Source organism: Lupinus angustifolius, chromosome LG12 (genome assembly GCF_001865875.1).
Source record: "Lupinus angustifolius cultivar Tanjil chromosome LG12, LupAngTanjil_v1.0, whole genome shotgun sequence".
NCBI classification, from domain to species: Eukaryota; Viridiplantae; Streptophyta; class Magnoliopsida; order Fabales; family Fabaceae; genus Lupinus; species Lupinus angustifolius.
The window spans coordinates 530700-549396 of record NC_032020.1 but is presented as its reverse complement, the minus strand read 5'-3'; the positions used below and the strand labels follow the sequence as shown (position 1 = coordinate 549396).

The window sequence follows — 18697 nt, the reverse complement described above, 5'->3', positions numbered from 1 at the left end:
AAACAAATATATATGCTAATGACAATGGTGATATAGATGAAATAATATAATTTTGTTTAATCTCACACAACATTTCCATAAAATATAATATACTACGAATCCAAGTACACAATTTCAATGTTTTTATTTTATTTTATGGTTTGTGACAAAATGCATCATCAATAATTCTAAGTAGAAGGTTGCTTAAATGTATAAAACAAAAGAAAAAATGACTTTATAATCAAATTTTATGTTCAAATTTACAAATGAACAATTTATCCTAGATAATTATTTAAGAGTAAATTATACCAACATACCTTGGAGTTTAACCTAATGACATTCATCACCTTTTTTTGGGTAAAAGATTATACTCATACCCCTACATGAGTAATCAATGTAATGAGTGTATATAAATCAATGGTGATTTGTGTAGGTGCAAAAAAAAAATAAAGGGTGATTTGTGTCATTTCACTAAAATTCAATGGACATGATTGTAATTTTCTCTCTTTTTATTTTATTTGTTTTCAATTACTGTTTTTGTCATTAATTGTTAAAATTTGGAGTGTAAATATGCATTGTGAGTATAATGATTTATACAAAATCAGTACATCATCCACCATTCAATTTTTTTACTTTCTTGAAAGAGTCAATAAAGATTAAAAATGAATGGTGAATAATAGACTGACAACATATAAAACTTTTACATTGTTAATGCATATATTCCCCCTAAAATTATCACCTTATTTATATTCAGATCACATATTCTGTCCTAAGATGTGTACCGCTCTATATATCATTTTATTCTCATTGGTAAACATAAAGGCAATATATATTTAATTCATGTTTCACTTTTTTGACTAATGAGGGTCAAGAGGTATGCAAAGTTGTATAAACTTTGAGACACACCATATGACTCCATTTCTATTATATTTTAGAAAGTATTTTTAGAAAACCATTAGTTTCGGGTTTTTTTTGGGCTAGACAAAAATGAGTGTTCACAAAATGGAATGTAATTAATGTGAATTTTTTCCTTTTTAAAATTTTAATTTTAGGTTATGGATTAATGTTATTTATTTTATTTTCTTATCTTTCAAATGTTTAAAACATTCAATCAAAGATTGTTATAAGCTTATGGTTATTCTCTCCTTTTAAAGTTATGTTTTTAATTCATTTTAAATATAAAAAAATCATATTATATATTGACTAACTATTAATATATTAATATTTCTATAAAATGTTTATTAAATATTCTAGTAATAGATTCTCTAATAAATATTAATGAATAGCTAATACTTATAGAATTTTTAAACCGTATTCTAATAATATAATTAGGGGTGTAAGCGGTTCCGGTTTAAACCGCGAAACCGATAGAAACGAACCAAACCAAACTGCAAAATGTGGTTCGGCTCGATTTTGCAGTTCGGTTATTTTTTTAAGAAACCGTTTATGTTCGGTTCGGTTTATGGTTTTAGAAATTTAGGAACTGTTAGAACCGAACCGAACCGCATATTAAAGAAATATATACTAGGGATTAAGAAATAATATTTTATTATTGTTAAATTCTTCAACCAATTTTCTTGCTTAAATTTTCAATTTTTGTATGAATTGTAGTGTTACATATGTTACTAAATTGTTATTAAGTTAGTATTATATATGTTATTAGTTACTAAATTGTTTCCTAATGTCTTATGATTTGGAACATATTTTCCAACTTTTATGATAGAGTTTGAAACCAACATATATCATATATTGTTATACATGTATTGTTACATGTGTTACTAATTATGAAATGTAAGGTTATAAATGTAACTATTATATATTTTACTAATTGATATATATGTTACTAATCATGAAGTGTATTGTTATATATGATTCATAATTTTTTATAATAATAGTAGTAATGTTTATCCTTTTATGATAAACAATATCTCTTGTAATACATTTTGAATTTTCAATTGATGAAATATTTTTTTTTATAAAAAGTAAATGTAAAAATCGTGGAACCGAACCATTCAAGAGCGGTTCGGTTCAGTTCTTATAGTTAAAGTTGGGGTTAATTGAGCGGAACCATATGTTTTTTGATCGGTTCAGTCACTAAAATGCACCAAAAATTGAACCGAACTGAATTTTTACACCCGTAAATATAATAGTCAATTTTAATGTGCCACAAAATGGAAAGAATTTGGGGTGATTTCAATTATGTCTATTTATCTATTATTGGAAAATCTCAACATTGCAATTGTGTGTTTTTATCACTTAGACAAAACAATCATGAGATTATAAATGTAGAAGAAGAAAACTGGCAAGATTATAAATATAAAGGTGAAGAGTAAATTTCATTCTCCCTTTTTGTAATATTATTTCCTCCATATATGTCTTTATAAGATATGATTTCCTGTTATAGAAGTATGTGAGGAATTTTTATATCAAAATATAGCAGTTATCATATTTTTAGATATTATAGAATGAATTTTAGATACTTACCATGTCATTTATTTCATTTTATTTTATTTTTAATATTTTAGATTATTTTTTGTATGATTAGATTAAAAAAAACATTAGGAATTTTAATTTAAGTAATCACAAATTTTTGGATTTTTCTTTCCTTTTCACGGCTATGTTTATATACTTTTAACTTAAATCTTTGCTAATATAGGATGGCATGGCTTAATAAATTTAACTTTTTTTTATAAAGAAAAATTGTATTAAAGGAGCACAAGGGGTGCCCACCCAATCCAAGAAGGAAACAATCACAACTTAGTCGCACTTAGCGTAATACAAAGATTAGGATCCATACACCAATTAGCAAACGACAAAGATTTATGAGAAACAAAAGAAATAAACTAAATCCACGATCTAGTTTGAATCAAGTCAATTAAATGCACATAGCTCGGAGTCTTCTCGTGAAAGATAGCTTCATTTCTCATAATTCACACTGACCAAACCACTGCGAACCAAAGCATTCTCCACATCTTTACACAAGTACCGCTTTTAAAAGTATCATGAAGCTTGAAAAAATCCAGAATTGTTGAAGGTATTGTGATAGGAACTTGAAGCCAAGTGAAAAAACCTTTCCAAACACTTGGAACAAAGTCACAAGATATAAACAAGTGGTCAATAGTTTCAATATGATTATTGCAAAAAATACAAACCATATCTTCCGCCCTCGCAATAAATTTAATTATTATATTTTTTTCCCTTCATTCCTTAATAAAATTATTTTCTGTATTTAAACTCCTTGTTCTCTACTCTATTCACATGTCACTAGTTCTCTTAACTATTAATCATTTTGAGCATTCACCAACTTTGTTTAAAACATTCCTCATTGCTTTCTATCTTGTCAAACATGCAAGAGGGACTAGTCTCTTGCATTTTGATTCTTTGTTTAGTTTCACCATGTCTATGTCTCAAATGGTCGAATTTTGGAGTTGAAACTGAAGAATCAACTTATAATGTGTTGGATTATGGTACTAATGGGAATGGAGAATCTGATGATTCAAACGTATGTGTTTCTTCATTTGTCTCTTTGTTTTGTTTCACCATGTCTATGTCTCATGAGCTAAGTGAACTTACTTTGATTTTAGGCATTTTTAAGTGCATGGAATGATACATGTAGATCTCAAGGGATAGCAAATCTTGTTATACCAAAAGGAAAAGTATTCATGTTGAAGAACTTAGAGCTAAAGGGTCCATGCAAAGCTAATAGCATTCACATTCAGGTAAAGTGAAAATGTGAAAAAATTATGTACTAAATATATTATGTACATTCATATTTGCATAAGATGGATATCATTTCATACAAAATATGAATTTCTTATTAGAGTTGTTAGATAAAATGTGATGGTTCAGAATTTCGACACTTTGTAATATTTAAATTTCAACATTGGTTTCAGCTTTTTGGCAACATAGTTGCACCAACAAAGGATGAATGGGTTGATGATAAGAAAGATTTGATTATAATCTCAAATGTAAATTCTCTCACAATTGATGGTGGAGGTTATATTGAAGGCAATGGCAATACTTGGTGGGAGAGATGCAAAGATTGTACACGACCTGGTGTACGATCATTATATATAAATATTATATTCTACCATACTTAAGTTATTTATACTTTTAAATTGAAATATATTTATATATATATATATATTTTGATTATTTATGTATTGATTGTAGATGTTATTAAAAAAAATTCTTTGATAATGCAGGTTTTGAGGTTTAGTTCTTGCAATGATCTAAGTGTTAGTTCTCTAAACCTGGTTAATAGCCCAAGATTTCATATTGCCATAAATAATTGTAAGAATGCAAGATTCTTCAATATGAATATTAATGCTCCTGGTAATAGCCCCAACACTGATGCATATGACATCTCTAATTCTAAAAATGTAGTGTTTCAAGATTCTACTATAGCAGTTGGTAAGTTTAACTAATTTAGTAATTTATATCTTATCTTCTAAACTTATTAAATCTCAATTATACCATTTTAAGATAATTAATGATATAAAATTGTATTTTATGTTTCTTAATAGGTGATGATTGCATTGCTATTAATGGGGGCTGCTCTTATATCAATGCTACTGGGATTACATGTGGACCAGGCCATGGGATAAGGTTTAAATGATGACCTCCTCATTCATTTTGTTACGATTTTCGATTTAATACGTATATACTGATAGTGTAAGTATTTTTATACTATCAGCAAATTATCTACCATATATTGATTCTCAAACAAAAATAATACAAATTAATAGTAGATGATGTGTTGATAGTGTAAAGTTTTTTTTTATTCTGATGATGTATAGATTTTAAACTCATAAATCTTTATAGTAATAATACATAGATGCTATACTCTTTTTTATTACATTGTTATTGTTATCTTTGGAAGTTGTAACATGTATGAATTAATCAGCATTGGAAGCCTTGGGAAAAATAAAGATTATGAAACAGTTGAAGAAGTTCATGTCAAGAATTGCACCTTCAAAGGGACAACAAATGGAGCAAGAATCAAGACATGGGAGGTGAGTATATGACACAAACCTTTCTCTTATAAAGCCAAAATAACAAACATAAGATAAGATTATTTAATGGACATGGGTGAAAAAGCACACCAACTTTTCATTTTCTATTGGTGAATGAATCAAGAATTACATAGCAAGAGATTTTAGAGATGGTGAAACATTAATATGAAGAGAGAATTTTAAGATAAACATAGAGAAGTTAATTAAAGTAGATGAGTATATGGCCCTAAACTTTACAAATTATTGCTACTAACTAATTTAGATATTTTTCTTAATTGTAAAGAATTATGTAAAAGTGGCAACTTTAAAAATATAGAAAAGTTAATTAATGTACTAACAATATTAAAAATATATGTTAGACAACTTATCAAGATATATTAGGTATTATTTTCTTATTTAATTAATTGTTTAGATTTTCAATCTTTTGCAGGGTGGATCAGGTTATGTAAGGAATATCATTTTTGAGGATATCATACTTATAGAGGCTAAGAATCCAATAATTATAGACCAACACTATGGATCTAAAAATGCAAATATTGAAGTGGTATACATTTATTTTACTATATAATATCATTTTCTATCAACTTATTCTACTTATTGCTAAAAACATTTATAATTTATACTTTGAATTTGAACAAATTAGGAATCACTACAAATTAGTGATGTGACATTCCAAAATATTGAAGGAACTTGTGCTGATGAAAGAGCTATTAGGTTAAATTGCAGCTCCAATGGTTGCCACAACCTTATTTTGGATCAAATAAACATTATCTCTTCTAATCCAGAAAAGAAGGCACAAGCTTTTTGCAACAATGCCTATGGCAAAGTTAAACAAGTTATTCCTCTTGTATCTTGCATATTAGAATAAATTCATATTGGTAATGTCTTTATTTCCTTTTTCTAAGACTAGTATATATATTCTTTAGAATATATATCTTTAAAGTGTATTTCATTCATCTATATGTTTTTCTATGGAAAAATAATAGACAAAGTTGTTTAGCCAAACCTTTTCAATAATCAAAATCACAATAATGTGTTAGTTTTCTATGTTATGAAATTAACTACTAATAAAGATATATATTAGTAAAGTTAAGTAAGAAAATAAGTTATAGGGTGAACTAAAATATTTTATAGATACTCATTTATATTATTCTTTCTACTAATGAGAAACAAACATCTCATTATAAATGTGATAATTTATATTTAATGAAAGTTAATTAATTTTTAGCGAAATGATTATTTCTAATTGTTGACAAATGGGACAATATATATTAGTGAGTATAGATGATTTATGTTCAGTAGAGGTATGCTAATGAAAAATAATCTAGTTGCAATTAGTATCTTAATAAAAAAAATTAAAAAGAAAGAATTTGATTTTAATATATAAAGTTTTTCATATTAACAATCAATCAGATATTGTGGCATTATAACAAATCCTTGATTATCATAACAACTTCATAAGAAAGTCATGTATGTTATTGTTTGATTAATTAATTGTGGATTAATTAGAGTTGATCTCATGATGAGGAATTTAATTAATTGTTCTTTTGTGGTTGGCTTTAGTACCCTTGAGTTTATCTTGTCCGTTGGGAACAAGTGAACAATCAAATAGTAAAAAATAAAATATATAAGAGAATAACACCAAAAAATTGGCTATGAGGTTCAGCCAATTGTTCTCATGTCTCTGGGAGCGATGAGAGGCTATCACTATATATTAGAGAATTAGGATTTGTTTTAGCTATTGTTCTCCTTGCTACATGAGGATTACATAACATAAATATATAGCTATATACCCTAACCCATTTACGTCCGTCAAAGCTCATAACTTGTATTGATGTTATTAGGAGAATATAAGCAATTGTACAACAATCTCTACATTGACAAATATCACCAATCTCCATCTTCCACCATTGGGTTGGGGGCGCTCTGTAGTCCAACATTAGCCAATAGTCAGCAAGCCCAGAGAATGCCTGAACTTGTCTACAATAACTAGTTTGGTTAACATATCAACTGCATTTTCTGAAGTTTAAACCTTATGCAATAGTATATGCCCACAAACTACCAACTCTCTGATCTTGTGAAATCTCACATCAATATGTTTTGTCCTGACATGATACACATGGTTCTTTGTCAAGAAGATAACACTCTAGTTGTCACAATACAACAGAACTCCATCTTGCTTAGTGCCTAATTCATTTACCAGCCCCATAAGCCATAAGGCTTTCTTAGAAGCTTCACCAATTGTCATGTACTATGTTTCAGTTATGGACATAGTAACAACATGCCGAACTAATGATCTCCACATAATTGGTCCACTTGTAAGGGTAAAGACAAATCCTATTGTGGACCTTCTATCATCCAAGTCTCTTGTATAGTTCGAATTAACATAACCAACAACTTAAGACTTACTTTGTTGGCTGCCAAACATAATATCGGCCTTGTAGTCCCCTTCAAATATCTGAAAATCCATTTTACCACTTCCAAATGTTACTTCCCTGGTTTCGACATGTACTTGTATACTTTTGGCTAACTGCCTATGCCAAGTCTGGTCTAGTGCAAACCATAGCACAAATCAAGCAACCAACTACACTGACATATGAAACTTTTGACATGTACTTCTTCTCTTCATATGTCTTTGGATATTGATCTAGGGAAAGTTTGAAGTGATTTGCCAATGGAGTGCTCAATACTTTAGCATTGCTCATATCAAATATCTCTAAGGTTTTTCAACATAACTTTGTTGGGAGAGCCATAGTTTTCTAGTTCCCCTATCCCTGTGAATCTCTATCTAAGAATCTTCCTAGCAGCCCCTAAATCTTTCATGTCAAACTCCTTACCTCACATGACTTTCAGTTCATTGAAATCACTCAAATTATTAACATCAATCAACATATCATCAACATAAAGTAGCATAAAAATAAAGGAACCATCATCACGTCTTCTTACTTAAACACAACAATCATAATCATAGCGCTTGAAACCAAGCTTCAACATATAAGTGTCAAATCGCTTATACCAATGTCTGGGAGACTGTTTCATCCTATATAGAGACTTCTTCAACTTGCAAACCAAATGACTATGTCCAGCTGCACTGAACCCATCTGGTTGTGTCATGTAAATTTTCAAATATAATTAATCATGGAGAAAGGGAGTCTTCACATCCATTTGTTCTAAGTGAATATCACGGCTGGCTACCAAGGCAAGCACTGAGGAGAAAATCTCATTGTATTCGATCTCCTTATACTGTGAATACCCTTTTGCTACAAGACGAGCCTTGAAATTTTCTCCTTCTTTTTATGAGGCAATGGGACAAACTTTCAAGTTTGCTTATTGTGTAAAGACTCCATCTCCTCCATCATGACATCCATCCATTGTTCTTTCTCCTAGCTTTTTATAGCCGCTTGAAAGTTGCATGGATCTCCTGAACTGATATGGAGAGCAATTGAAGCCATATCCTGAAAGTCATATCTCTCTAGAGGTTTGATAGGACGTTTATCTCTGTCTCTAGCAAGTAGATACTCCTGCGCACCTGAACTCTCTACATGAGAATCATCATGTTCTTGACTTGAATTAGTGCATGGTACCTTGCCTTTATTCACCTAAACCATTTCATTGCTCACTAGAATCATATTTGATCCTAAAGTCTCTCCATTTAGAGCGCGCATGCCACATTAAAATCTTAAAAGTCCTTGTCGATGACCGATTTGCCTAAGATGCCATAACAAAGAAACATTGACTCAATTAAACTTATAATATTTTACTAAAAATAACTATTCTTTAATTCATAGAATTAATATCTACTTTCTCTCATCATTATCATCGTAAACATAATCATATCAACACTAAAAGTTGGAACACCATTTGAACCCTCTCAACATTGCTACAACACCCCTCTTACCCAAACTCATGTCAAGTTTGCATGATCATGATTTTAGTATTTTTTTTTAAAGAGTTCGCTTGAAAAAAGGAACACTGAAGCAAATGAAAAATATAAGTCTATGTAGTTTTTGAGATGGTTCCTAATGTAAAGCCCTCCATGATAAGCCTGATAAGACAATTTGATTCATAGGATGAATCTCATTACATCGTACTAGGAAAATTATTGGGTTCATCCTCTTTTCCAAATTGATATCTAAGAGACAATTACATTGAACCCGCAAAATAATAAAGTGGGACAATGCTGAAGTTGCTTACCATAGTTCTATATGCTCATCAAACGCAAGAAACTAAAATAATCCCTCAACCAAGCATTGAACTTGGGTGTTCGCAAAAAATGGTGTGACCGAATGCATGTGGCTCCTAAAATAACCAAAAATCAAAAAGAGTGATATGTTTAAAACCTATACGGAAACAAAGAAAAATAAGAGCAATGTTAAATCGAAAACCTATAAAGGCGACTTATGATCATAATAAAAATAGATAATTCCGGAAAGATACCTACATAAGGTATTATGGACAAAAATTAGGAAAATTAAACGAACATTCTCAAGATGATGACTAGCTACTGCTCGTCCACAATTCGTGAAACTAATGAAACTTTTGATGGATATAAGCTATAGACTCCTATTTGAAGTCAAAAGTTCAAAATAGGCACATTAGAATTTTTTTGATTCAAATACTAAGACAATATTTTCTATTTCAGTCATTCTTCTCAATATGAAATTGAGGTAAGTTACATAAATTACCTTAAAAGAAAAGGTGTCCTTATGCAAATTGTGGCAATTCAAAAAAAGTGTATGTAGGCTTCTTTAAGGGATAGCTCACCATTCTCTAATTTAAATTTTGGAACTATGATGTTGCTGATCAAGTTGACATGTTTTGATGATATTGAATAAAATGAGGGGGAATTATTTAAATTTAGCACTCAATATCACACACATAAATATAGAAAAAACTACAATTATTGCTACTAAATTATAATTAAAATAGTAATTTCATTTATTCTCCTATTTAATGAAGTTTTTGGTTTTTCAATCTTTTTGAAGTATGCACCAGGTTATGCAAGGAAAATCAGTTTTGAGAATATCTTACTTATAGATGCCGAGAACCCAATAATTATAGACCAACACTATGGTACTAAACATACACACAAAGATGCGGTATGCATTTATTTTACTTTTACTTATAAAATATCATTTTCTATCAACTTATTCTACTTATTGCTAATTACATTTATGCTTTGAATTTGAACAAATTAGGTATCAATGCCAATTAGTGATGTCACATTTCGAGGCTTTGAAGGAACTTGTGCTAAAGAAAAAGCTATTAACTTAAATTGTAGCTCCAACGGTTGCTTCAACATTATATTGGATCAAATTAACATTGTTGCTTCTAACCCAAAAAAGAAGGCACAAGCTTTTGTCACCAATGTCCATGGCATAGTTCAAAATGTTATTCCTAAAGTGTATGGCATGTTGGAATAGATTAATATTGATTATGTTTGTATTTCCTCTTTCTAAGGCTAGTATATCTATTCTTTAGAATATTTGCCTTTTAAGTGTATTTTATTCATCGAGATATTTTGCTATGGAAAAATAATGGGCAAAGTTGTTTACCCAAATCTTTTCAATAACCAAAATCATTGATATATTAATACAATGTTCCATATCAAGAGTTTCTCAATATTATCTTAGTTTCTCATTGATATAGTAATACTAAAATTTAAAAATATAAGTTTTATTATTAGTAATAATGATAATTTAAATTTATAGATACAATGAAATGTAAGTATAAATTTTTATAGTGATAATCTTTTACGAAATGGTTTTGGAGAAATATATTTAAGGAAATAAAACATAAGAAATAATGATGGTAAAATTGAAATACTTGAAAATTACACAATATAATTACAATTAAAATGTAAATGTAAATGTTCACACACATAATAAAGAACAAGAAACAATAGACGCAATATTTTAGAATTTGTCTATTGCTTATAAACACTAACATTAAGGACTCGTGATTTTGGTCACTTCATTAGATGAAGATTTGACACCTTACTTTAGTTTATGTTTTGATTCTGTTTTCCTATAAATGGTTAGATGAAGATTTGATCCATATTTAATCACAATTTGGTGAAATCACCATATGGAAACACATACATGACACATATATCTCAACATGCATTGATGAACAATGCCACTTTATTGCAATAAACTAAAAGTCCAATCTATTTGATATATTTAATGTTTGCCTTCTATCATGTACTTGAACAAATACAACACATTTTTATATATTGCCTTCTCCCTAATGGCAAGCACTTTGGGTAAATATAATGAACTCATTAGTTCATCAATGGTGGCTCTTTTGTGAAGGATGCTGATAAAGACAAAAGTGAAGAGTTTGTAGAAGGGGAAGGTTGATTGGGATTTTGTAGCTTCTCAAGGTCGATCCGGAGGGATTCTGAGTATTTGGAATAATGTGAAGTTTCATAAGATCAATTCTGGTCGCGGGGCTGGATTCTTGATAGAGATGGATGTTTGGAGTTAGAGTTAAAACATGTATTGTATTGTTAAATTTTACCAATTTTAATCGAATTGTGGTACAGACATAAGTGTCTACTACTATTTTTGGTTAAAAGGATTAACCAATTAATCTAATATAAAAACAAAATTGTCTCTCTTAATCGTGTTGTGGTGCGGACATGAGTATTGTTATCATTGTCTTAAGAGGAGTGCGTGAGTAATTTAAGAAAATTTGACATGAAACTTTGTATTATGAGACCAATTGATAATTGATTTTGATAATTGAAAATGTTTGAATAAACAACTTTTTCAATTTTATTCCCATAGAAAAACATATTCATCAATGAAATACACTTTTAACATTGATACTATGATGTATATATAATATATGCTACCCTTAGAGAAAGGTAATAAACTAAAGATATCACCAACATGAATTTACTTCAACATGCATGGGACTTTAGGAATAACTTGTCCAACTCTTCCATGGACATTGCTGCAAGAAGCTTGTGCTTTCTTTTTTGGGTTAGAAGAGACAATGTTAATTTGATCAAGTTTAATGTTGAAGCAACCATTGTTGTTGCAATTTAAGGTAATAGCTTTTTCATCAGCACAAGTTCCTTCAAACCCTTGGAATGTCACATCACTAATTTGTAATGATTTCTGATTTTTTTTCAAATTCAAAGTATAAATGTAATTAGCAATAAGTAGAAAAAGTTGATAAAAAATTATATTATAAGTGAAAATAAATAAATGTATACCTCTCCATTATTTGAAATTTTATTAATATAGTGCTGGTTTATAATGATTGGGTTGCGGGAATCTTGAAGTATGATATTCTCATAAGTGATTTTCCTTACATAACCTGATCCACCCTGCAAAAGATTGAAAACTCAAACAATTAATTAAATAGGAAAATATTTGGTATTAATGAAAAATTATCAAACATATATTTAATATTGTTTGTACTAAGTTTCCAACTTTAGCATTGATGGTATCAAAATGACAAATATTTAAAATGTCTTTGGTACCAAGTTTCTAACCTTTATATTGGTAGTGGTTATCATCATGTCAAAGACCACGAATCTAGTAGGTTCACTTGTATTCTTTTATTAAAAATAGCCAATAACAAAATATTTGATTTTTTTTACTCCGTCTTCTTTAGAGTGAGATCTACTTACCCTCATCCAATGGTTTAAATTAGTGAGTAAATCTAAATAATTGGATGTTCGTAAAATTGATGGCTAGGATGAGGAGTAAGTTTAAAAAACTTACTGTTAGCGTAAGTGAATCCCCACTTTTACATAAATCTATAAAATTAAGAAAAATAGCTTTTATGAAAGGTTTTTTAATAAATTTCCTAAATTATTTTCATTTAAGAGGTTTGTCAATTCAATTAATTCTTCTAACTTCTTTAATTTTTAAAATATACTGACACCCTTTAATTTTTATGAAATTACGTTTCTTTAATCACTTTTTGTTCGTTACAAAGTATAATAATAATTCTAAGGAAGTAATTAATTCACTCCTACTATACTTTAAGCCCATATGCATCATTAACTTTAAATCTATATGATTTTTTTAATTATATAATATATAAAATCGTTTGTTCCGACTAAATAATTTAATCAGTTAGAATATATATGAAACCTCTTTCAATTTAATTTATGGGTTGGATATGGTAACATTATTTATAATAAGAGATAGATGGAGTAGTAGCTTATTTATATCATAAAATAGTTATTCTTTTATGGAGCAATTTTGTGAAAATAATTTTATATGAGGACCTCTTATACTTTGTTTGTTATTTTGGCTTTATAACATAAAGATTTGTGTCATTTACTCACCTCCCATGTCTTGATTCTTGCTCCATTTGTTGTCCCTTTAAAGGTACAATTCTTGACATGAATTTCTTCAACTGTTTCATAATCTTTAGTTTTCCCAAGGCTTCCAATGCTGATTAATTCATACATGTTACAACTTCCAAAGATAACAATAACAATGTAATAAAAAAAAAGTGTAATATCTATGTATTGTCACTATAAAGATTTATGAGTTTAAAATCTATACATCATCAGAATAAAATAAAAACTTTACAATGTCAGCACATCATCAGAATAAAAAACTTTTTATTGTCAGCACATCATCTACTGCTAATTTGTATTATTTTTGTTTAAGAGTCAATATACGGTAGATGATTTACTGATAATATAAAAATATTTATATTATCAGTATATATATATTAAATCGAAAATCGTAAGAAAATGAATGGAGGAGGTGATCATTTAAACCTTATCCCATGGCCTGGTCCACATATAATCCTAGTAGCATAGATAAAAGAACAGCCTCTATTGACAGCAATGCAGTCATCACCTATCAAGAAATGTAAATTAGAATTTCATATGATTAATTATCTTAAAATTGTATAATTGAGATTTAATTGGCTTAGAATAAAATATATAAAATAATTAGTTAGACTTACCAACTGATATAGTAGAATCTTCAAACACTATATTTTTAGAATTAGAAATATCATACCCATCAGTGTTAGGGCTATTACCAGGAGCATTAATATTCATATTAATGAATTTTGCATGCTCACAATTATTTATGGATATGTGAGCTCCTGGGCTATTAGTTATGTGTAGGGAACTAACACTTAAATCTTTGCATGAACTAAACCTCAAAAGCTGCATTATCAAAGAATTGTTTTTAATAAGATATATAACCAACATAAATAATCAATAATTTAATATTTATACACCATAAATAAAAAGATTTTACATAATGTTAAATTGTACACAATATACTTCACGTTATTATTTTTATTTAAAAGTCAATAGTAATTTATACTTAATTGATTGATGATATGCTAGTTCACAAGAAATTAATAAATATCAAAATATAGACTACTTTTAATAGAGTCACATATTTATGTACTATCAATATAAAAAATTTATACGGTCAGTATATTATTCACCATTCATATGTATTAATTATATACGAGAGTCAATAATTAGGAATATGTTTTGAAAATAATCAATAATATAAAGAGATTTCAATTTAAAAGTATAACAAATTAAGTATGACAGAATATAAGGTTTATATATAATTATAATAATAATAATAATCATACACGAGGTCGTGAACATTTTTTGCATGTCTCCCACCAAGTATTGCCATTGCCTTCAATATAACCTCCACCATCAATTGTGAGAGAATTTACTTTTGAGATTGTAATCAAATGTGTCTTATCTTCACCCCATTGATCCTTTGTTGGTGCAACTATCTTCCCTAAGAGCTGCAACAAATATTCAAAAATAAATATTAGTGTTAGATTTATTCAAGTGTGAAGTCTCACATTGGATATGCCGGGAGAAGTGAAAGAGTTTATAAGAAGGAAAGACCCATGAAACTAATGCCTTAAGGTTTTGGTTCAAGACATGGTGTCTCACTTGGACCAATGACCTCTAAAAATTTGTTTCGTTTATTTTTATTTGTTTATTCAGAAAATCATGAAAATATCAATAGCTAGTTTTCCAATTATACTGTTACATTAATGTATAACTTTGTAGAAACAATGATAATTATTAGAATAATATTAATATAGTTAGTTTGAAGATAAATAGTAAATATGTAAAACAAAAACAAATTTTATACGAATTAGATATAGTAATTATTAGACAAATACTAGGAAAATTTAAATTAAGAAAAACCAAATCATCAAATTCGTAAATTATTAGACTAACCAATTTAGCTAACCTTAGAAATATAAAATTATATTTAAGTTTTTCTTTATTTATTATGATTGGTATATTGGATATCAATTATACCTGAATGTGAATTTTAGTAGCTTTGCATGGACCCTTTAGCACTAAGTTCTTCAACATGAATACTTTTCCTTTTGGTATAACAAGAGTTTGCATTCCTTCAGCTTCACATGCTTTTTTCCATGCACTTAAAAATGCCTAAACTCAATTCAAAATTAAAAAAAAAATTGTCAACTAAGGGTCACTAAATTGGTGAAGAGGATAAAAATTGAATATACAATATCATACAATATTCATCGGCAGACACGAAGTGCCTGTACATACTAGTAGTTATAAAGAGACAAAGGAAGAAACACATATATACATTTGAATCATCAGATTTTCCATCCACATTAGCACCATAATTCATCACATTATAAGTTGATTCTTCAGTTTCAACTCCAAAATTCGACCTCTTGAAACATAAAGAAGGTGAAACAAAACTAAGAATTAAAATGCAAGAAATTAGTGCCCCTTGCATATTTGACAAAACAATGAGGAATATGTTTTAAACAAAGTTGGTGAATGCTCAAAATGATTAATATATAAGAGAAGAAAATACTTGTGAATAGAGCATAGGCTAAGGAGTTTAAATAGAGGGTATTGTTATCCACAATGTAGAAGATGATCCTATTAAGGAATGCAGAAAAATACTTTAACATTTAAATTTTATCATATTTTTTATTTGTAAATATAAATTTATAAATATAACTTTACCATATTTTTATTTATAAATATATGTTTATCATATTTTTATTTATAAATATAACAACCGTTGTTTCATTTAATGTAGCACACGGGGTAGCAATTTAGGGATGACAATAAGGGTGAATGGGTTTGGGTAGTGTATTACCTGGACCCACCATATTACTTTATTTTTTGATTCAGACCTGCTTTAGACTCATGCAGATATCCGTTGAGTCTGTTATCTATGGGTCCTTAGATACCTAGCAAATCTATGAGTACCCACAAATTAAAAATATTAAAAATAATTGTGAGTAAATTATAAAGTTGTGTATTTGTTTCCTACAATCTTATATGTTATTCAAACAATCAATAAGAGAAAAAATTATAAAAGATAATTTAAACTAATAAACACAACTCATTTTACTCAAACAATCTTAAAAAACAAAGTCACTACTTCAATTTTATGATGTAAAATTGATTTAGTAAGAACTATTTAATCAACGTAACATTAGATTACATATATGAATTAACATAACATCACATCACGCTCGTTAACAATATAACATTAATGTTTAACAACATTACAATTATGGATTAACAATATAACATTACAATTATGATTAACATGATATTATAGTTATGCTACTATATATATATAGATTTAGGAAGGAATAACAGGTATCAGTTTCGCGAGTCTGGGTACCTCATTATCCAGACTCAGAACCAGCAAACAGCAGGTCTTAAAATCTCGGGTCTTAATTACTATTGGGTCCAAAACCTAGATTCACACCCGACTCGTTATGTGTATTATCTGCGGATACTCATGGGTCTGGGTCCCATTGCCATCCCTAGGTGGGATATTTGAAAAAAAATAAGTATTTTTTCCAATAAAAACTGTAGGATATTGAGTGTTAAATGATAACATATTCTTTCACAAAAAATATAAACATTTTTCTTGCTCCTTAATTATTCTCATTTTATTAATTAATTACTCATTTTTAGTTACTCATTCTCATTTTATTAAGCAATTATTCCCCCTTCCATGTTTGACAAAGCAATGAGGAATGTTTTAAGAGAAAAAGATATATATATATATTGAAGGTATAAAATTTTTTACAGTATTAGTGCATTATTCACCATTTATTTTCAAGCATCATTAACTTTTAAGTAAAAGTAATATAAATGATACACTAACTGTGCATAAATCTTTACATTATCAGTGCATAGATATTAAACTTATATTTTAAACAAATATAACTATCGTTAAAGAGTTTAAGTAGAGGGTGTTGCTATTCACAATCTAGAAGATAATCCTATTAAGAAATGCAGAAAAATACATTTAACATTTGAATTTTATCATATTTTTAATTATAAATATAAATTTATCATACTTTTATTTATAAATATAACAACCGTTGTTTCATTTAATGTAGCACACAGGATGGGATATTTGAAAAAAGTATGTATTTTTACCAATGAAAAATGTAGGACGTTTAGTGCTAAACTAAAATGGGTTAATATATTCTTTCACAAAAATATGGACATTTTTCTTACTATTCATTTATTCTCATTTTTCTTACTACTCATTTTCAGTTCCTCATTTTTTCGATCTTACCAACTCAATTTGTTTTAAAGAAGAAATTAGTGAGAAAGAAGAAAACAATTAAGAGCAAATCCAACGATAAAACATCTAAATTTAGAAGAGAAATCATCTATACTAAAATAATTTTATTCCTCTACTTCCAACGAATCAAATACTACCACATATAACGATGTTAACTTAAAAGTTAATTAATATTTATTTAATACATATTTATCAAAATTCTACTAGTGGTAATGGGTTAGGTATAGGAAAATCGGATAAAAGCTCTCAATTCCTGGATTTAGGGGTTGTGGTTTTGGTTTTTGGTTTGCAGGAGGAAATGTGTGATTTTGAGAAACGGGTGGGGATTAGAGAGTTGGAGGGTAGGGCAATTGAAGTATAAGATTGAGGGACAAAGATCTGTTATCTCAAACTCTGTCTTAAATCATGTCTCAGACCAATCATATCATATTATGGTACGTCAGTTAAAAAAATAATAATAACTTTATCAGTTTTGTTTCATTATGATTGGTCAGGGACGTAGTTGGGGACAATATATCCTCATCCAAGATTGAGAAGTTATTCATAGGAAAATTATGGTGGTATAAGACTATGAGAGAGAGAGTGAAAGAAAGGAGGGATAGTGGGAAGAAAATGAAAGAGAATTTGGGGGAATAGTGAAGAAGATAAATCAAAGGAAATCTTTTTGCGTTTAATATTTTCTTATTAAAAAACTAAAGAAAACGACCTCATTTTAGTAAAAGTTTGATTTAAATAATAACAATAATAATAAATGACATTTTAAACTTGTTTTGTGTGGACACAAAATGTTTGACAATGTAAGAAATTCATGACATGCGTATATAAGTCTGTTACCATTAACAAATAAGGATGAACGAAAGGATTAATATGATTTCATGTTAAAAATATTGGAACAAAATTGATAATTTAGTATTTTTAATGACTAAGTTGGAAATGTTAAAAAATACGAGGGATTAAAATAGATAATTATTTCATTTTATTTTCTAGTAGAAGAAGAATCCTTAAAGTTACAAAGCTTAGTCATTCAAGATTTCAAAGTAATGGAAAAATAATATTTGGCATTGCCAGCCTATATATTCAAAGATTTATATTAAAAGTATATATTCAAATATTTATATT

At 28.4% G+C, this 18697-nt stretch overlaps 2 protein-coding genes across 2 annotated transcripts; one reads left to right on the top strand and one right to left on the bottom strand.

The window, feature by feature from the left end:
- On the top strand, positions 3260-10592 carry LOC109362047 (probable polygalacturonase At3g15720). Its single transcript, XM_019607620.1, has 8 exons — positions 3260-3481; positions 3564-3698; positions 3873-4037; positions 4185-4392; positions 4506-4587; positions 4886-4994; positions 5425-5538; positions 10193-10592. Exons 1-8 carry the CDS (start codon positions 3326-3328, stop codon positions 10415-10417), a joined length of 1194 nt encoding a protein of 397 aa, XP_019463165.1. The 5' UTR covers positions 3260-3325; the 3' UTR covers positions 10418-10592.
- LOC109362076 (probable polygalacturonase At3g15720) lies at positions 11881-15797 on the bottom strand. The gene is made up of 8 exons (XM_019607645.1): positions 15593-15797; positions 15292-15426; positions 14595-14759; positions 13941-14148; positions 13750-13831; positions 13306-13414; positions 12220-12333; positions 11881-12121 (listed from the first exon to the last, which is right to left on the bottom strand). The coding sequence occupies exons 1-8, from the start codon at positions 15746-15748 to the stop codon at positions 11897-11899; spliced, it is 1194 nt and encodes a 397-aa protein (XP_019463190.1). The 5' UTR covers positions 15749-15797; the 3' UTR covers positions 11881-11896.

Coding starts and splice junctions, on each gene's coding strand:
- LOC109362047 (XM_019607620.1), top strand. CDS start 3,326: ATGCAAGAGGGACTAGTCTCTTGCATTTTGATTCTTTGTTTAGTTTCA. Junction 4,393..4,505: donor AGATTCTACTATAGCAGTTG/GTAAGTTTAACT, acceptor GTTTCTTAATAG/GTGATGATTGCATTGCTATT. Junction 4,588..4,885: donor GGACCAGGCCATGGGATAAG/GTTTAAATGATG, acceptor TGAATTAATCAG/CATTGGAAGCCTTGGGAAAA.
- LOC109362076 (XM_019607645.1), bottom strand. CDS start 15,748: ATGCAAGGGGCACTAATTTCTTGCATTTTAATTCTTAGTTTTGTTTCA. Junction 14,149..14,594: donor AAAAATGTTCACGACCTCGT/GTATGATTATTA, acceptor TTGATAATGCAG/CTTTTGAGGTTTAGTTCATG. Junction 12,334..13,305: donor CAAGAATCAAGACATGGGAG/GTGAGTAAATGA, acceptor AATCTTTTGCAG/GGTGGATCAGGTTATGTAAG.